Source organism: Copadichromis virginalis, linkage group LG7 (genome assembly GCF_057382275.1).
Source record: "Copadichromis virginalis isolate Kocher_CV1m ecotype Utaka linkage group LG7, C_Virginalis_male_GT1.1, whole genome shotgun sequence".
NCBI classification, from domain to species: domain Eukaryota; kingdom Metazoa; phylum Chordata; class Actinopteri; order Cichliformes; family Cichlidae; genus Copadichromis; species Copadichromis virginalis.
In genome coordinates, this window is record NC_140624.1 from 35,671,008 (window position 1) to 35,692,041 (window position 21,034).

The 21,034-nt window shown below is 40.5% G+C and overlaps 1 protein-coding gene across 1 annotated transcript in view; it reads left to right on the forward strand.

The window, feature by feature from the left end:
• man1b1a (mannosidase, alpha, class 1B, member 1a) overlaps nucleotides 1-21,034 on the forward strand; it is a 30,193-nt gene that overhangs the window by 2,195 nt on the left and 6,964 nt on the right. The window contains exons 3-13 of the mRNA XM_085463203.1: nucleotides 8,816-8,924; nucleotides 9,192-9,397; nucleotides 12,703-12,845; nucleotides 12,973-13,091; nucleotides 13,447-13,638; nucleotides 14,343-14,491; nucleotides 14,796-14,984; nucleotides 15,351-15,541; nucleotides 17,994-18,114; nucleotides 18,379-18,573; nucleotides 20,693-20,824. Coding sequence (XP_085319329.1) covers nucleotides 8,816-8,924; nucleotides 9,192-9,397; nucleotides 12,703-12,845; nucleotides 12,973-13,091; nucleotides 13,447-13,638; nucleotides 14,343-14,491; nucleotides 14,796-14,984; nucleotides 15,351-15,541; nucleotides 17,994-18,114; nucleotides 18,379-18,573; nucleotides 20,693-20,824 — 1,746 coding nt within the window. The remainder of the gene's footprint in view (nucleotides 1-8,815; nucleotides 8,925-9,191; nucleotides 9,398-12,702; nucleotides 12,846-12,972; nucleotides 13,092-13,446; nucleotides 13,639-14,342; nucleotides 14,492-14,795; nucleotides 14,985-15,350; nucleotides 15,542-17,993; nucleotides 18,115-18,378; nucleotides 18,574-20,692; nucleotides 20,825-21,034) is intronic.

Genomic DNA, 21,034 nt, shown 5'->3' on the forward strand with positions numbered 1-21,034 from the left:
CTGTTTTGGCCTTAAGGGAGCGGAAGCGCTTCCCAGACCTCAACAGTGAGAAGAGTCCATTGTTGGGATGGGAGAGGTCCATCATAATCTTCCTAGCTTTGGACTTGCACCGCTTGGTGTAGATGGACAGCAGGTCAGGGAGCTCTGCGTTCGGCTGAGCGCACCACTCTTTGCAGATCTTGTCTGTCCTGCTTGGTGCTGTTCCCAAACCAGATGCAGATGTTTGCCGTCAGGACGCTCTCGATGGTGAGGAGTAGAAGTTCTTGAGCACCTTCAGTAGCAGATGGAAGTCTCTAAGTCTTCTGAGGAAGAAGAGACACTGACGGGCTTTCTTAACCAGGGTGTTGATGTGACAGGACCATAACAGGTCCTGAGTGATGTGGACACCCAGGTATCGGAAACTGTCCACTCTCTCCACTGGCGTGCCACTGATGATGAGGGGTTTGTAATTCCTCGCCTGCTTTGTAGTGAAGTCCACGATCAGCTCCTTAGTCTTGCTGATGTTTAGGAGGAGGTTATTCTCCTGGCACCAGGTCTCCAGGTTCCTAATCTCCTCCAGGTAGGCCGTCTCGATGTTGTCGGAGATCAGGCCCACAACAGCAGTGTCGTCAGCAAACTTGACAATGGAGGTGGTGTCGGATGTGGCTACACAGTCATAAGTGTACAGTGAGTACAGCAGGGGGCTTAAAACACAGCCCTGAGGCACTCCAGTGCTGAGTGAGATGGAGGGGGAGACTTGTTTTCCCACCCTCACTGATTGGGGTCTGTCTGTGAGGAAGTTGAGGATCCACTGACACAGTGATGAGCTGAGTCCTAGATCCGTCAACTTGGTGAAAAGCTTAGAGGGAATTATTGTGTTGAATGCTGAACTGTAGTCCACGAACAGCATCCTAACATAATTCCCTCTGCCAGTGTCCAGGTGACTCAGGGATGTGTGGAGCAGGTGAGATATGGCATCGTCTGTGGAACGATTAGTCCGGTAAGCAAACTGAAGTGAGTCGATGGTGGCAGGAAGTGAACAATTTCAGATCTTCTTAGCCTGCACTTACCCACTCGATCTCTGCGCTCCTCCAGTCAGATGGTTTTATCAGTTCCACGCTCCCAGCTCAAATCTAGAGGTGACAGGGCTTTCTCCATTGCTGCCCCGAGACTCTGGAATAGTCTTCCCCTCTTCATAAAATCCTCTTCATCCTTGAAGTCTTTAAATCGAATCTCAAGACCTACTTATTTTCCAAGGCTTTCGGATCTCTTTGATATCTTTTTTTTTTATTCTGTCTATTTGGTCTCTTATCTTATTGGATGATGTTGTATGTGTATATACGTTATGTTCACATATGTGTGCTTGTGTGAATGTGTACAGTTTTGTAGATGTATGTGCATATTTGCATGTACATTATATGCTATATACTCTTACATGTCTTACAATTCTTTTTAAAATGTTTTCTTTCTATTTAAATTCTTTTATTATATTATCCCTCTGTTCAGCACTTTGGCCGACACTTGATGTCTTTTAAATGTGCTATATAAATAAAGATGACTTGACTTTCAAACTAAAATGATGAAGCTGAGACATGTACAGTGATTTGTCAATCAGGAACAGATTGGAAATTGTTAAATATACATCGAGTTAAAGAAGCTACACAGGTTAGTTGGTTGTGCTGGCAACAACACGTCAGGCCACACGCTTAAAAGAAATATCAGTATATGGAAATAATTTATTTGTGCTTTGATAACCAAAGTGTTCAGTAATCCTTTTAAGTGTTTGTGAATCATGTTTTGTGACTAGAGTTACAATACCAGCTTTTAATAGTTCAAAGCACTTTAGAGTTTTAGGACTAGTGTGTTAGACAGCAGTACACACCGTCATCATCATCAAAACTCCAAACAAGTAAACCTTTTATGTGAACTAGTGCAGTGCCCTTTCAGGTAGAGTTGAGTTCAGGCCATGTTGTTTTTTGTAGCCTCAATTTTCTCCTAAATGCATCAAACGCAGGCAGTCATTTTGTAAAGAGGGCAGATGTAATGATACTTGATGGCTGTGTGCTGTTTTGTGTATGTGTGATATTGTGCAGAATCACTTATCTAAACAACATAAGTAATGATCTCCCAGAAAACTACAGACTCAAGATAAAGAAAATAATAATGGTAACCTAAAAAATAATTTAAATAAAGAATATAAATAGAAACATAAACCAAAAGTATTGATGTGTTTTCTTGGCCTGTGGGGTGTACTACAAAGGAAGTTTAACAGATCTGGGCTTTCCTTGCTTTAACTGATTTAACAAAACCTAAAACCCCATTCGATAATTTGCTCCGTTAATTTGGGTTTTCAGCTTCAGGGTCTGTGTGTGCACACATAAAAGTCAATCTGTCATACATCATGTGACACTTCTGACGCACAAAAAGATCCCTGCAAATGCCGCCTCCTCCAATCACAGACGTTAACGAATGATGATGATAAAATGCATCACAATCTACAGAGAACATAACAGTAAACAATAAACTTAGATTAATAGTATTTTCTGGAGCTTCTTGTGATTTGACAGCAATTAAAAAAACATTTTAATTCAAGTTAATGGTTTTATTTCTGAATATGCTCTTGGCACTGCTGCTTACTTACAAGTTGATGGCTGTAAGTTCTCAGACTTTAACGGTTTAAAGGTTACTGTCTCATAGCTTAATAAAGGAGACGTGGTTTAGCTTGTTGGCAGATCAAAGTGAAACTGACTTTACTGACTGAACAGATATTCATAGCGTGCGTTCTATGTTCTAGTGAATGGCATTTGGTGACTACAGGCAAATAACCACTAGCTATATGAAGTGGGCAGGGCATGAGATTAGTTTCTGGTGAATCACTGAACTACCAGTGTGCATGCAGGATTAAGCTGGTTGATGTATGGTAGTAGTAAAAACTTTAGGGGGTTACCGAGGCAACCGGCACCTGGAACATTTGGACATTTGGAGTGAACTTCAAAACAATGTGCAGTGAGTGAATCGCTTCCAGTGTGGGAATCTGATGCACAGTTTACACCGCTGCAACTTTGCAGGTTCATTCATCATATTAGCAAGGTAGATGGCTTAACAGATTGGCAAACACAAAATGTATTTGCCCTGCAGATAATCTGTAAACCTACTGCACTTAAAACATGTAAATAAATGATTTGGCTAAAAGGCGGCCAGATAATTCTTAAACCAAAATTCTGAACATAACTTGCTCCGACCAGGTTATGTTCATCATAAGTTGCCCCAATAATTTAGCCTGGTAAAAAGAAAGAGAACCACTTGTGTGATGCATAAAACTCAGACTTTAAGATCCAGATAGATTGCCAAGTCGTTAATCTTGCTTTGTAGGAACCACAAATGCTGAGCCTATTGCACGCAGATAATCACAAAGCTAGGAAATGAGACACGGGTGGAATAAGGAGAAAAGATGAAGACAAAAAGTCGCAGGCAATACACAAAGCCCAGTTATTAAAATAAAAGGGGCGTTAGAAACAAGGAAGGACAGGGAACTAACATTTAGGCAAACCAGAGGGAGATGACAACAAGGAAACAATTGGAATACTGGGAAAATATGAACGTGGAAACACAAGAATGAATGTTAGTAAAATACAAACGGCGATTAAAAGACAACAAATACACAGTCCCACTAGTGGAGCAAGCAGCAGCCAGTGGAGGGAAAACACTGGTAGCTGACATCAGCTTTGAACCAAAGTATGAGAAATGCTCATCCAAATTAACTTGAATGCTACACCGCACTTACTCTGGTAAACAGCTTTTAAATTTGAAGTTGAACGGATGTAGATATGTGTTTTGTTATTTGTGTTCCTGTTACTGGGTGGGAACGTGTTTGATAAACTGAGTGAGCGAAACACCATTAACAAACTTGTATCAAATATTGACATAAAGCAGTTGTGTTCATTCACTTGGAGCATTTTCTGTGATGCTGTGATATATATAATACAACCAGAGGTGGTAATGAGTTGCTCTGTTCTTCAGCTGTAAGCATTAGACTATTTGGTTACAAGTCTGACTGGATTGATTATCTCTGTTTTTATGACCTGTTTTTGTAACAAATCGATTCCCAGGGCTTCAGTTTTCCTTTCTTACGCCTCCTTTGTTGTGGAGCAGCCTGAACTTTAAACCTCTTCAGATAAAAGCATCCCCTGAGCACATAATGTGTCCGATCACTCCAGCGAGATCAAATAGATATTGGTCCCATCACTTTGTCTCTTTTGTCTCCCAGAACATTTTCTTTAATCTTGTTTTCTTTACATTCAATTTCTTTAATCTTGTTTTCTTTACTTTTGCTCTCATCCTTGTGCGTTTAATCTGTGAGGGTCCTCATCTTCTTTGTCAAGTTTAGTACTCGCAAGGATATTATGCTGTGCATATTCAGTGTCTCAATACTCTTCTTTGCTCTTCCTCAGGGGGGTTGACAGTCACAGTGCTGCTTTGCTAAAAGGTTTCTTTCATCCTTGTACAACTTGTCCTACAACCTTCTCACAATGAGACTGCCTTGGTTCTTAGTGAATTAATGGATGACATCCATTTCTCAGCTTTAAATAGAAAAGCTGTGAATCAGATGTTGTTCGTTAAGCACTACTTTGTTTCCTCTGCAGGTTGATACAAGCTCAGGAATATCACATCCTGTTTGTGATGTATTTTATCTCACACTCATAGGACAAACAAACCATGCAGGCAGAACAGGAGACCAGAACAGTAGCTAGGACATGGTGTCCTGGGTGGAAAGTGGTGCTTTTTCTTTTTAAAGAGGTAAAGTCATTTGCTGCTAAGAAATTGTAGTCCTCATGCTCCTCAGATGGCTCCATTTCCCAAGTAGCAAATTTGTTCTTCCAGCTTCAGTGTCTTCATGTTCTTTTAAGTTGTAAGGTGGAAGCAACAGTACACGCCAGTCGAGAGAGGCTGAATTGTGCAGATAAACAATGATAACGGTTTTCAGTATGTAGCTGCTTTGTAGTTGGGTCCATAAGTTTTTAGACAATGACACATCGCAGTTTATTTTAATTCAAACAGCTGAAGTGCAGGATTTCAACTTGAATTCAAGATATTTCACTGTTTAAATCTCTGCAGAAAAATGGCTGTAATTAAATTTCTTGCCGTCAGCAAAATATTTACATTCAAATGACGTGGTTTCATGGTTTGCTAACAAGAATGCCAAAATTTTCTCTGACTGTTTGAGTTGTTGTTTTGACTTGAAGGTTGTGTTCATGTGAATTTTCTGATTACTCTAACAGCACATAAGTGTAGCTGTTGCCTACAGTTGGAGCTTCTCCTCTTGACATAATCGGGGCATAATTACCATCAAATCACTTTTAAACACAATGGTTGTGGCATAATCGGTGCTGCATTTGCATATAAAACACTCGCTCAAAGACAGAGTTAAAAGCAACAGAAGGTTTCTAACCCATTTCCCTCGCACTCTGCACTGTTGCTCTCCTGAGGCACAGAGACAAGTCCTAATTTAAATTGTCAAATTTACACCAAAACACCAAAGATGGTGGTAGAAGTATCACTTCCAGAGGAAATCAAGAAACTGTATTTTAAAACAAAATTTGGGGGCAATGCCAACAAATGTGTCACACTTCAAAATAAATAAAGAAATGAATAATAATCAAATTGTCACCATTGATTCGATATAAAATAAGCTATAAGATAAGCTATGCTTCATTTGTCTTAAAAGTTGGAAATTACTGTTACAGTAGCCAAACTGTATAAATATATAAATAAATATAATATTTTTATATTGTTATTTGTTGTAACTTCTGCTGCACTTTGGCCTGGTCGCTCTTTGAAAAGAGATTTTAAACTCAATTAGACTTTTACCTGGATAAATAAAGGAAAATTAATGAAATAAAATAGAATGACTCAATAAAATGCATTACTGAAAAATTGTCCCTGACACAGCCATTGACACTGTTTCCTCCTGTTTTTTTGTTTGTTTTGTGTGTTTTCCCACTAGTTTTCCATTTAGCTAGGTTTTGTGTCACATGAGGCGAAACCTGGAACCTGAAGAAGATCTGATGTGTTTAAAGTGTTCCTTCAATTTTTTGCTGTATATAATTTCAATATGAAAAACCCCCCAAATATATCTCAGTCATTTAAAAACTATGCAAAAGAAAGGAACACACACACACACACACACACACACACACACACTCTCTATTAAAATTGCAACAAAAACAAAACTGGATATAATACAAAAATAATACAAAAACAGCTTCACAGAATTAAAAGTAAAATAGCTCTGGAAGAAAATTTTTAATTTAAATAAGACTTCAAAATAACTATCCAGAAGCATTTCAAGATGACTGCTGACAAATTGAACCCTTGAGATCCATATACACTTATAGGAATCTGCAAATGCAAATGATTTTTCCCAACATATCTGCTTCATTTTAAACAGTGTTCGACTTGGCCTCAACATTCAGTTCTCCAATCAATGTCCGCTTTTATTTTGCCATAATGCACAGAATCAATTTTGCATTCAGTTTTTAACAGCCTTAGTTGCTGTTATTGAATGCTATAAAAAGGATTGTGATAATCTGGTAAAAGAAATTCTACAGATGCCCAGATCATAAGCAAAAATGCTTCTGTAATAAACGCTGTGTGATTACTTTCCTTCACTTTTTAACTGCACGGTTGGCTCTTGTAAATGGAATTAATTTTGTCCTCTGAACTGGAAAGGCAAATGACTGCTCTTATCGACTAATCTGTAATGTTTTAGTTCAGCAGTATGTCATCTGACATTTCTTCTATAAAACCTGTTCTTAAAGAAGCAGGGACTGTCGACTTGTACCTGTGGATCGTCAAATTTAATGACAGTTTATGGTTCCTGAGAAAACCGTTCTCTGCAAATCATGTTCCTCTGAGGAGCTCAATGCTTGCTTCTCACACTGCACAAGGGACTTCAATAAGTGCTCTGCCCTTGTTTCAATCATAGTGGGTGTTTTTCCTACATTTCTAAAAGCACACGTAACAGGTGGGAAGCAGTGAATTTCATACTTTTCCTCCTCTCTCTCTGCAGATGAGGTCATTGAATGACTGGCTTTTGTTCATTGTGTTATATGAACTTTGAGAAGGGTAGGGTAGTTTAACATCAATCTCCTGCTATTAGAGGAGAAAAAAGCTTAAGAGGGTACAAAAAGCCATAAATTGCATTTACAGAGGTCTTAAATTTATTCCCCGGTTTGCTGGAGGGGTATCTCATTGCAGACTGTCAGGAACGGATTTTGCGCTGATTTTATAGTTGTACATGAATTTGGAATTGGTCAATCCATCCATTTAAGCTATGTTATGTAAAGGTGTTAATTCATGCTTAATAATGCTTTCTTTTTTAATGTATGTTAAACTGGTTCATCCTCTAATTGAAAAGAGCCGTTTTAGCTCCCTTCCTTTTAGCCAGTTTTCTTCTGATTGGTTGCCCCTCGTAAATAGAAGTTTTAAATGGCACGTGGGTCTGTGCTGTAGACCTTATGTGAAACTCTGGCTGTATTTAAGATGACAGTTTGTCATGGTAAGAGAAAATAAGGGAAAATGATAGGTCTCCTTTGAGAACTGGTTGTGTGTGACAAATATGTAAGAGACTAAGAAATCTGGTAGGGAACAAGTCATGGCACTATAGGTGTGTAAATGAGCATAATGGTTGTCTGTCTCCATATGATGAACGATTGATCTGCTCAGGATGAATCCTGCCTCTCTTCCAGTGTTGCCACAATAGGATTCCATTTCTATGAATGTTTTTATCCCATAGGTTTGGAGCATTTGACTCCAGCACTATAGAAGTGCAACTTATTCTGTGTTTGAAAAGTGAAGTGCCTTGAATCTGCATTCTTCCTGATGACCAGTAGGGGGCGTCTCTTTTCAAAAAGATCTCTAGTTGGATGGAAATTAAAAGGAAAATGACAGTAACAGTTGAAGGCTCTTGTCTGTGAGCTTAGTAAACACTTTCTGGGTGAGTTTATGGCCTTAGTCGCTAGTTGTAGGTTAATGCAACATGGTGTTTTTGTAAATTTTGGTTTCCATTACAGTTCAAAGGGGGAGGATGCACAGGGATTTACCATGTTATCGACAAGTAGCAGTGAGCCTTGGTTTCTCAGTTTTCCCCTACCCTTGCTTATCACATCGAGTTTCAACACAACAACATGTTGCCATCAGAAATGTTCAACTTGAGGCTTCACAACTAAACTTAAGTAACCAATTTGTGATGTCATGGAAGTATCAGCCATATTTTATGTACGGTCTGTTCTCTGACTGCAGATCTGAACGTCACAGTTTGGCCAAAAAGTATAAAACTGAATCATGAGTCTCCTGGTGATTTCAAACACTGCTTTCAGTGCACAATTTTTGGACTGTTAGGCTGAACAGAATGTCCTCATTATGTTGAAATGAAAATGCCTCCTGAGGCCATGGCTCATACAATGGTTCAATGCTTTCATGATGTTGCACAGGTGTTAATTAGAGCAGAGTGGTGCCAGGGTGCCTGTTGCCTTCTCTCCTCAGAGACGCTGGTTTTCTCACTCCCTCTGCTTTGCAGGGTTTAGCTGGTTAGATGAGAAATTTGAAAATGTACTTGCACCAAGCGGAAAGAGATGTGGAGTTTATACAGGGTAAGAAGACTATCATGCCTCCTTCTTTTACGCTCCTACTTTTTTTTTTTTTTTTTTTTTTTTGGAAAAGGAGCCTAAACAGATTTGTTGGGGAGAAATTACAACCTCCTTTGAGACATCTGTGATTGAAATTCAGAGCTGTTAGACGTGTTCCAGTTTAGCTAGCACTGTTTATCTGCCCACAGAAATGGAAGCAGCTGTCTCGGCTCCAGCGAAGCCTCATCCTGTTCCTGCTGGCTCTGCTGCTCATATTGGGACTGCTCTCCTACAGCAGCATCACAGAACATTGGAGAGGTAAACACTTCCCTCTCCATGCTAAGCTAACATCACATACACAGAGACAAAAGTCTGTTATTAATTTTAATGGTCTTACTTTTTATGTAGCTAAATGGTTATTTGGATTGGGTGTTTGCCATGTTTACAGTGATTTAAAAAATTACAACTCCAGGACACAGTGATCATAGTTTATAATTAAAATATTTAGCAATAGCTCTACAATGTAGTTTACTGGGCTACCATCATGACGGCCTTCTTTTCTTATGTGTGCATGTGCTTGTGTAGGTTTGTCTGACCAGGAGGACTGGCTGGAGTTGAATGACAGAGAATTAAAGGCCATTCCTCCAGGTGTGAAGCCAGTGTTGGGTCAGGCTGCAGGTAAAGCTCCAGATCCGGTGGGGGGACCTCATTTGCAGCTAACTGTTGTTCCAGATGCTGCAGGAGAAGCCAGAGGACCAAATATCCCCATATTGGTTAAGCCTCCAGTTAAGGTTAGAGTTGTATTTGTACTTCTTTATTTTGGAAGCATCAGTTAAAACTGCGGTAGGTAAAAATAAATAAATAAATAAAACAAACAAACAAAACAACAAAAAAAACCTGAAAAGAATATGGGGAAATTAAAAAAAACAAAACAGGTCTTCATGCCTGAGGTATTCAGTGCTGGCTTTCAGCTTTTGAAACTTGGCGTTTGAACCTTACCCAGCTTTAACACTTGTAATATTTTTTTTTTTCTTTGTAGAATTATTTTTTTTCTGTGTAATTATTGTTTATTGTGCTTACTCATTTATGACCTCTATAAGCCCTTTCTCGCTGATTTCATAATCCCAATTTTCTGTTTCAGTAAATATTTAATGCAATGTGATGTTTAATTTGAAAATTGTGGTGCTTTTTTTATAGTTAAATGGACTATAAAGCAGGGTGTTCTTGTTGCTATTCTATGAGCATGCAATGTGCTTAGTTTCTCAGATCCTTTTCTCATTCCGTATCAAAACACCAAAATGCTCCTCTTCAAAATTAGGGTTTGGCTATATACATCTGTTGTGTATTATACAGGTCCTTCTCAAAAAATTTGCATATTGTGATAAAGTTCATTATTTTCTGTAATGTACTGATAAACATTAGACTTTCATATATTTTAGATTCATTACACACAACTGAAGTAGTTCAAGCCTTGCTCATGAAAACCCAAAATTCCTATCTCAAAAAATTAGCATATCATGAAAAAGTTCTCTAAACAAGCTATTAACCTAATCATCTGAATCAACGAATAAACACCTGCAAAAGATTCCCGAGGCTTTTAAAAACTCCCAGCCTGGTTCATTACTAGGGATGGGTACCGGTGTCCGGTGCCATGATGGCACCGGTTCTGACATAAACGGTAGTAACCAGACCGAAAAGCAGCGCACATTTCGGTGCTTTATTTCGGTGCTGTTTTTTTCCTGAGCTGTGATACACTTCTAGCCAATCATTTTACGTTTCCGAGGATAGTAGGCGGGTCCAGGTACGTACGTTCTTTTAGAGCAGAGCTACAGATTAAAAATGTCCAAGGCGAAGCGGTCAAAGTCTGGCTGTACTTCATAGCAAAATATGCAAACTCAGCAGCCTGCAACAAGTGCTTTAAGCTGATACTGTGATACTGTCAAAGGAGGTAACACCTCAAATCCGATGAAACACCTGGCGATGTATAGCGTTTCTTTTAAAAGCCCAGAAATGCGCCGTATTTGATAGCTTGTTGCGAGACCTCACACCAAGCACATCTACTGCGGGTGAGTTGCCTGTTATGCAACATCCCCCAAAAACACGACGAGGAGAGTCCTGGCCCCTAGCCCTGCCAGTGTAGCAGAAATGATGACGGGTGATGATGGCAGCAGCAGCTGTTCTTCTCTGCGTGTGAAGCTTAATGTTGTTCATGTGTAATTTACGTTGAGTAAGCTAACCACGTTATTACATTAAGGCAAGTAAGGTGAACTAGCAAACATCATCATAGCTACATGCGGCTGTCTTCTTGTTTGATGGCAGATACTCCCTTCACCCTGGCTAAAAAGGCTAAAATGACCAAAGAAAAAGTGGAAAACAGTTAAACATGAGAGGTTTAGGACAAAGTTTGTGTTTTTTCCATTGTTTAAGCACTGCTTCCAGCCAAGAGTGATACCATATATGCCCCATAGCTGCAGAAAAGGCTAACATTGTTATCTTTTTACAAAAAACAGCTGAACATGAGAGGTTTTTGGACCAATTTTGTGTTCTCCATTCTTTAAGCACCGGTTTGAGCACCGTTTAAGCATCGGCACCGTTTCAAAAGTACCGATTTGGCACCGGTATCGGATAAAACCTAAACGATACCCATCCCTATTCATTACTCAAAACCGCAATCATGGGTAAGACTGCCTACCTGACTGCTGCCCAGAAGGCCATCATTGACACCCTCAAGCAAGAGGGTAAGACACAGAAAGAAATTTCTGAACGAATAGGCTGTTCCCAGAGTGCTGTATCAAGGCACCTCAGTGGGAAGTCTGTGGGAAGGAAAAAGTGTGGCAGAAAACGCTGCACAACTAGAAGAGGTGACCAGACCCTGAGGAAGATTGTGGAGAAGGACCGATTCCAGACCTTGGGGGACCTGCGGAAGCAGTGGACTGAGTCTGGAGTAGAAACATCCAGAGCCACCGTGTACAGGCGTGACCTGGGAAATGGGCTACAGGGGCCGCATTCCCCAGGTCAAGCCACTTTTGAACCAGAAACAGCAGCAAAAGCACGTGACCTGGGCTACAGAGAAGCAGCACTGGACTGTTGCTCAGTCGTCCAAAGTACTTTTTTCAGATGAAAGCAACTTCTGCATGTCATTCGGAAATCAAGGTGCCAGAGTGTGGAGGAAGATTGGGGAGAGGGAAATGCCAAAATGCCTGAAGTCCAGTGTCAAGTACCCACAGTCAGTGATGGTCTGGGGTGCCATGTCAGCTGCTGGTGTTGGTCACTGTGTTTTATCAAGGGCAGGGTCAATGCAGCTAGCTATCAGGAGATTTTGGAGCACTTCATGCTTCCATCTGCTGAAAAGCTTTATGGAGATGAAGATTTCATTTTTCAGCACGACCTGGCACCTGCTCACAGTGCCAAAACCACTGGTAAATGGTTTACTGACCATGGTATTACTGTGCTCAATTGGCCTGCCCACTCTCCTGACCTGAACCCCATTGAGAATCTGTGGAATATTGTGAAGAGAAAGTTAAGAGACGCAAGACCCAATACTCTGGATGAGCTTAAGGCCGCTATCGAAGCATCCTGGGCCTCCATAACACCTCAGCAGTGCCACAGGCTGATTGCCTCCATGCCACGCCGCATTGAAACAGTCATTTTCTGCAAAAGGATTCCCAAGTACCGATATATGCACAGTGCACAGATATATGCACAGTTATGCACTCAATACCAAGTAGTGAGTGCATAACTGAACATAATTATTTGAAGGTTGACTTTTTTTGTATTAAAAACACTTTTCTTTTATTGGTTGGATGAAATATGCTAATTTTTTGAGATGGGAATTTTGGGTTTTCATGAGCTGTATACCAAAATCATCAATATTAAAACAATAAAAGGCTTGAACTACTTCAGTTGTGTGTAATGAATCTAAAATATACGAAAGTCTAATGTTTATCAGTACATTACAGAAAATAATGAACTTTATCACAATATGCTAATTTTTTTGAGAAGGACCTGTACAACCTGTGACCCACATCAGACCTTTTCCATGATATTTTTATATTTTCCTTTGTGTTTTTAGCTCTAGCAATGTGTGTTTTCACAGAAAAAGATATTTGCAAACAAAAGAGGTCCACCAAGCCTACAGAGAGATGCAAATGTTTCAGACACGGTCGGCAGGGAGAAGCAAGAGCAGGTGGTTCAAGAGGACGAAGGTGAAGAGGAGGAAAAACAAAAGAAGATTGTCAGGTGATAAAAGATTGTAGTCAAACATTTTTTTTTTGCTGGATGGAGGCAGTGACACATGCTTCAGTAGATATATCAGAGAGACCGATATAAATAATTCAGGTATAAGATGTTTACTTTTAATACACAGCTGGAGAGGAGCAATGATTGAAGCTGACCAGGCTACAGAACCTCCACCCTCAGCCAATGAGAAAGAGGCAGCAGTGCCCCCAGCACCTGCCAACCCAGCTGGCACTGTCCCACTAGAAGGTCAGCACTGCTTGCTGTAATTCTAAGCAAACCTTTCTTGCTTTCAGGGTGCACTGAGAAGGTTTAAAAATTTCCCCTCAAACAGATTCTTTAACATAGCTTTGGCCAGTTCTACTATTATATGCTCTTTATAGCTCAGCATTTCTTTTTGACTTAAAGTTGAATGTTTCCAACTCACACCATGAAGACCTGCTGTGCTCAAAGCATCAACACATGACACAGAATTTCTACTTCATTTCTACTCTTTCTACTCCAAATAATAAGAATAAGAAGTATGCTGTTCAAAGAGCTTCCAGCAGGAGACACAGATGTAAGTTTACACTTTAATTATTCATTGTTATTCCTTTGCTTGTAGTTTCACCTGAAACTAGAGTGCGACTGGAGGCAGTGTGCGATGCCTTCAGACATGCTTGGAAAGGCTACAAGGACTACGCCTGGGGTCACGATGAACTCAAGCCCATCTCCAAATCTTTTGGTGAATGGTTTGGACTGGGTCTGACGCTGATTGATGCTTTGGACACCATGTGGATTATGGGCCTAAAAGAAGGTATTATTTATATTATTACTTGTTTTAGGTTTTTTTTTTTTTGTTTGTTTGTTTTGGCTTTTGGGTTTGACGTTTTTGGGGGGGCTTGACATCATTGAAATTGTCTCTAAACTGATACCAAACGCGATATCCGTGTAGGATATTGCACAAAATTATTGTTATTTGTTATTTATGCTAAAACCATGAAATTGTGCTTATACTTGAACATATGACACCCCCCCCCCCCCCCCCCCCCAATTAACAAGACTAGTTTGAAATAAAATAATTGTGTTATAGTGCTGCTGATTTTACTTTGACTAACCAAAAATTTCTCTATGCAAGAAAAAAAATCCACCAAGGAGATGTAGAGGTCCATCGTTGTAGCAGCTGCTAGCCTTCAAGCATAATTAGAGACATTACTTGTTGCTTGCATCACCCATCCATGGTCCATGAATAGTAATGTGGCAGGAGGAGTATGATCTATAATAATAATAATAATAATAATAACAATAAAACAAATTTTGAAAACTGACTTTTTTCACGGAGTAATCTTCACCCTGTCAGACCAGCTAAGTCTCGTCTGACAGGGTTGGGTGTGCTCTGTAACTACACCACTCGATTGTGTTACTTGAAGTAAAACTCGGCCATACAGATGTACAGACTTTTTTTTTTTTGTGTCCTGTATCTCTTTATCACACTGTTGTAATTTACCTTTCTTGGCACAGAATTTGCAGAAGCAAAGACCTGGGTGGAGAAAGATCTGTCCTTTAACAAGAATGTGGATGTGAATTTATTTGAAACAACCATACGTATCCTGGGGGGGCTGCTGAGCACTTACCATCTAACAGGAGACCAGCTTTTCTTGGAAAAAGCTGTAAGTTGTCCTATAACAAAAATCGTCTCGCTTGTTACGTGAATTAGGGCTGTGAAATAAATTGAACCCATTAGAACATGCATGTACCATTTCTATAAACTAGAGTATAGTGTTTATAAGGTTAATCTTATTTTTTTCTATATTTATAATTTATGTTTATCTAGTAAAATTGATCATCACAATGGTTTGCTGTACTTAGAATTCATCAGCTTCATTTTTTTCAAATAAATTCAATAATGCTTTAATCTTAGAACACGTATGTGGTGACTTCCTCTTTAATTCAGTCTCTTCTCTACACTTAAAGAAAGACATTGGCTCCAGATTGATGCCTGCCTTCAAAACACCTTCAAAGATTCCCTTCTCAGATGTCAACATTGGAAAGGGAACAGCACATCCTCCCAGATGGACATCAGACAGTACGCTCGCTGAAGTCACAAGCATTCAGCTGGAATTCAGAGAGCTGAGCCGCCTCACTCAGGACCCACAGTATCAGGTTAGGACACCACAAAGCTCTGCACTACAGTAAAATGTATTGTAATCTGTATTTTTGAGATGGAGTGACAAATAAACAATTAATGTGATGTGTTTCAGTTCAGTTAAAATCTGACGTTGTGTACCCATCACTCGTTCTCTGGGGATTGAAGTGACAAGCATAAATTTATGCCTAAAGAAGTTCAGCCCGGTCTGACATGAACTTAAATAGTTTCTGTCACATCCAGAGACAGACATGTGTGCCAGCTTTTGATGAGCCTTAAAGTGCAAAAAATGAAACATGAACCAAAACATGAGCAGTAAGTGAACAGAGGCTGTTGGTTTCATGTCATCTCATTAGTCCCATTCCTCGCTTTTGTCTCTCCAGGAGGCTGTGAATGAGGTAATGACGCTGGTCCACAAACTGCCCGGCAAACATGACGGACTGGTGCCCATGTTCATCAATACCAACAACGGCCAGTTCACCCACAAAGGAGTCTTCACACTTGGTGCCCGGGCAGACAGCTACTATGAATACCTGCTCAAACAGTGGATTCAGGGAGGCAAAACAGAAGACAAGTGAGTACAGCTTTTCAGTTTGCCATTGTTTTTCCATGATTCTGTGGGAAAGTGCCAGACTGCTAAAGCTTCAACTGCAGAACTAAAAAATGTAATAAACCTTCATCAGTCTATGTGTGTCTCACCTAAGATGAACTGTACTCGATCCTTTTGTTTTCCGTGTAGTATTTAAAAGGTATAAGGGCCTTAAAGATCAAAAGGGTGTGTCTAACAGATGAACAGGAAGTGTTGCAATGTAATAAACTTGAGATTTACAAGCAGTTTGCTAACTAATCTTAGAAAGATGTTGATTGTCCTCGTTTTCAGTCAGACTCATAGCTAGGATATACAAGATTCCTAAAAAAACCCATCAAAAAACAAAAACATCAAGAAACACAAATTTCCACAACATGTTTTGAAGAGCAAAATATTTTGAACACATGCAGAAATCTTGCTGAGCTTTTAAAGTACAGTTTGACTTTAACTCATTTGTGAATGGATACCACATGCTCTGAATAGATTTGTGATGTCAAGATCAAAGCTCTTGGGTGGCAGCAGACAGTCTGTTGCTGAACTTCTTGTTCTTCTCGCCTTTGTGACTCTGGCTTTATATTTTGGTTTTGTCATGATCAGTTGAGATTTTTGAACTGTGTTTTATGTTGGCAACAAAAGTTAGTGCACTTTATCAAGTGAGTATTACAGTGTCCCAAACCACATTACTGCAGACTGACTAATCATATGATAATGTCTGTTATGTATAGAGATGGCACGATACCACTTTGTTATGACCGATACGATATCATAAATTTGGATATGTGCTGATACCGATATGAATCCAATATAGTGGGTTTTTTTAATCAATAAAATGTTTTTTTAATATCTTGCTGCATTTTGTATAAGTTCATACTCAAATTTAAATAAACAACAACACTAAAGCTATTCTGTTATACCTGTATGTAAAAAATACACTGCACCCAAAATATTTCATAGTTCAGCAATACTGATCAATCTAATAAACTTAAACCTACTCCATCCTTCCTATTCTGGTATTTTAAAGAGTACTTAGCAGAAATCTTAAGCAACCTAACTAATAGGGTTCCAACTCCCAGCAAAAAAAAAAAAAAAAGGGAACCACCCCCAACCTCCACCTCATGATGCTTAATCGACGTAATCAACTTTGTAATCAACTGCTCTGCCACCTGTAGCTCAGGTGGCAGAGCAGGTCAGCCACTAATCAGAAGGTCGGTGGTTCGATCCCAGGATGCCTCCTGGCTGCATGCCAAATATCCTTGGGCAAGATACCCCATGTTTGCCTACTGGTGGTGGTCAGAGGGCCCGGTGGCGCAAGTGTCCGGCAGCCTTGCCTCTGTCAGTGCGCCCCAGGGCAGCTGTGGCTACAATGTAGCTTGCCTTCACCAGTGTGTGAATGTGTGAATGACTGATTGTAGTGTAAAGCGCTTTGGGGTCCTTAGGGACTAGTAAAGCGCTATACAAATACAGGCCATTTAATTTGATGCAGTGTGGGAAAAAAATGCACAGAAATAAAATATTTTTTTAAATAATTAAATAGATTCAACATCTTCCTTCAACAGAACTGCAGACTGCACAGATGGTACCTTCCCAAAGGAAAAAGTACTATAGCTTACTAGGGCATATTAGACTTAACAGTTACTATATACAGTAATGGACTTTGGTTGTAAGATTCAGATAATTATTGATTAAAAGCTAGACATTTTAAATGAGAATAAGAAAGAAAAGTATTTCTTTGTGCCCCCTTTTCCCCGTTCATGCCCTATCGGCCCCCCTGGCTAAACTTTGCTAGATCCGCCCCTGCACAGTTACCAGCCGTCAGCTGCATAGAAAAGGATCCTGGTGTAGAAAGTAATACTAAATAAATTCTAACAACAGCTTATCAAGCTTAAACGTGCTGCTGTTGTTCAGCCGCTGGTTTCCTCTTTCTGGCGCAAAGTGGGCAATAAACAAACAAGAGAGACGGACTCGCGAGTCGCGACAGAAAAGCCGATCAGCTGATCATTAACCAGTTTCAGATTGAAGTAGCAGCAAGAAGAGGCAGTCGCTCCAGGTATTGGTTGTTAAGCTTAACGCGGGAATGCTTTACAAACATTCAGAGATGAACTTACACACTTGCTTTACTTCTCTCTGGGATAACTTTCTCAGAGATGAAATGCTGGTTTGGTAGCAGGCTTCAAAAACACACAGCCGCTCTATCACGTGAGCACACTGCTCCGACGTGCTACGGTTATGAGCAGAGTTACGCCGTGTCGCAAGTTTTGTGAGGTGCTTTTTTTTTTTTTTATATATTTAATGTATCGGATTACATTTTTTTTTTATTTCTCTCCGATATCCGATCCAGTAATTTACGTCAATATCGGACCGATACGTAATATCGGATCGGTCCATCTCTAGTTATGTATGTTGCTAATTTTCCTCTTTATGTGTATGCTTTGTTCAGTCTGTTGGAGGACTACCTTGAGGCCATAGAGGGAGTGAAAAAACACCTGGTGAGACAGACGGGACCCAGCAAGTTGACCTTTGTCGGAGAGTTGTCCCACAACCGCTTCAATCCTAAGATGGTAGAGATACTTATTCAGAGTCATTGACAAGATAAGGTGGTCTTGAATCCAATGCGCTTGTTTGTTCGGGGTTATTTTTTATAATGCCATCGTCAGTCAACCATAGACAAACTGCCTTGTTAAATCAATCACCCGTTGTGCTTGAGCTAAATCTGTATCAATAAAAAGTCCCATGACACTGATTAGCTGGTCGCTTTTTGGCTATCATTAATCTATCATTGTTTCTCAGCCTCTTCTTTGTGGACTGTATCTCTCACTCTGCAGGATCACCTGGTATGTTTCCTGCCAGGGACTCTTGCTCTTGGGGCCCACAACGGCCTCCCAGGGGATCATATGGATCTGGCTGTGCAGCTGATGGAGACCTGTCACCAGATGTACAAGCAGATGGAGACTGGACTGAGCCCAGAGATCGCACACTTCAGCCTGCAGGCCAGTGATGGGAGTGATGTTATTGTGAAGGTGAGGCTCAACTTATTGATCATCCATCCATCCATCCATCTTCATCCGCTTTATCCGAGGCCGGGTCGCGGGGGCAGCAGCCTAAGTAAAGAGGCCCAGACCTCCCTCTCCCCAGCCACCTCCTCCAGCTTATCCGGGGGAACAACAAGGCGTTCCCAGGCCAGCCGAGAGATATAATCTCTCCAGCGTGTCCTGGGTCTGCCCCAGGGCCTCCTCCCAGTGGGACATGCCTGGAACACCTCACCCAGGAGGCGCCCAGGGGGCATCCTTGTCAGATGCCCGAACCACCTCAGCTGGCTCCTTTCGATGTGGAGCAGCAGCGGCTCTACTCTGAGCCCCTCCCGGATGGCTGAACTTCTCACCCTATCTCTAAGGGAGAGGCCAGCCACCCTTCGGAGGAAGCTCATTTCTGCCGCTTGTATCCGCGATCTCGTTCTTTCGGTCACTACCCACAGCTCGTGGCCATAGGTGAGGGAGGGACGTAGATCGACCGGTAAATTGAGAGCTTCGCTTTTACACTCAGCTCCCTCTTCACCACGACGGACCGGTGCAGCGTCCGCATCACTGCAGCTGCAGCCCCAATCCGTCTGTCGATCTCCGGCTCCCTTCTCCCTTCTTATTGATCATCTTATGTCTTATTTTACTATTATTGTTAAATGTATTATTACATTAATCACATGTAGAAGTGTCTTTTGGTTTTTGTATTCCCTAATTTTCAGTGTGGCTTGTATGTAATTATTACTTACTGTTACTGTATGGAGGTGTGTCCCACCAGAGTGGGAATGCTTAAATGTGGTATGGAGATGTAGGGCACTATGCTATGATATCTGGTTGCTGGATCTCGCTGACTGATGTTTACCTAGTAGACCAAAAGCAATCAAACACTTCCTCCAAGCATTATTTTTCATGTTAATCTTGTAGTTTATGTAGGCTGGATACTCAGAGAACAGCTGTATTTACTCTCTTGTAGTCCAGCACAGACACAAGCAGCTAAGAAGCGGCTGCTAGTGAGTGTAGATTTTGACCTCCCCTTCACCCCCTGTGATCGTGCAGCTGGGAAAAAGTGATGTTGACCAGCACAAAGGTTTTGCTTGGTGAACATTTTAGAACTCTCTACAACCACATATGATTTAAACCAGCGGCCCCCAACCCCCGGGCCTCGTACCGGTCCGTGAGTCATTTGGTACCGGGCCGTGAGAGTTGAGGCTCAGGTGTGAAATGTATGGTTTTCAGGGGTTTTATCGGTTTTCAGCGTTATTTTGTTATCGTTTTTATCGTTAACTCGGTTTTCCTGAGTCTTTTCACGTGTGTTATGAATAAATCTTTTTTCGGTACACGTACTAGTTTTATTTTGTTGTATTTATCTGCAACACCTTGAAGGCCGGTCCGTGAAAATATTGTCGGGCATAAACCGGTCGGTGGCGCAAAAAAGGTTGGGGACCGCTGATTTAAACGTCTTTATTTATTTGAATTTATAGATCTGCATTGCGAAACAGTCTTTGTTATTTCTTTGTATTAAAAGCACAATATTTAACGAGCTGCAATAACCGAGAGTAAAGCACACCCACTGAGAGTTCTTGACCCTTTTGAGGGAAATTTTAATCAGTGAGTTTATGTTTGTTGTCAAAGTCATGACTGTACCCTCCTTAACCCTCCTCAAAGCTCATTTCATTTTTCATTAACAGCTTGTAGGTTTATATGGTTACTGTTCTCTGCTCTGCCACTTGTGAGTGTGCACCTGACGTTTCTGGACACAAGTTGCTTTTAGACATGATTTTGACATTAAACACGCTCAGTCTAGGTATTTTGTGTAGGTACTATAAGGTAGAAAGTAGTATAATAATACAGAGAAGCTTGGGGTTTACAGAGTCGGACTTCATTGCTGTCCAGATGTCTGTTGTGCAGTCACTGAGTTTTGATCCTCCCTGCTCTTAGCTTGTATTTAATCTTAACTGTAGCCTTGCTGCTCTTATAAGATGTCATCAAAATGGTATTTTTCATTTTCTGTGGGACTGACTGGTTGTATTAAGGGTCAAGCTGAAACACTGATCTTTATGTCATCTTTTTTGTTGTTGTTTTTATTGTACAATGTTCTGACAACTTCTCCTGTACACTTCAGCCTGCAGACAGACACAACCTGCTGAGACCAGAAACTGTGGAAAGTCTCTTCTACATGTACAGATTCACCAAAGATGCCAAGTACAGAGACTGGGGATGGGACATGCTGCAGAGTTTCAATAAGTACACAAAGGTACAGACAGCTGAATATGGATCATATTATGCGTTTTCATTACTAGCCAGTAAATGAATCTGATTTTTTGGGGGGGGTAAATTTGTACTTTGAACATTGGCTTTAATCATTTAAAAGTCCAGTCCAGTTGCAGTTTTCTTAAGTTTTTGATCATAAAAGAAAATGATTAGGTTCACACACTTATTTCAACTTACAAAAATAAAAAGTAAA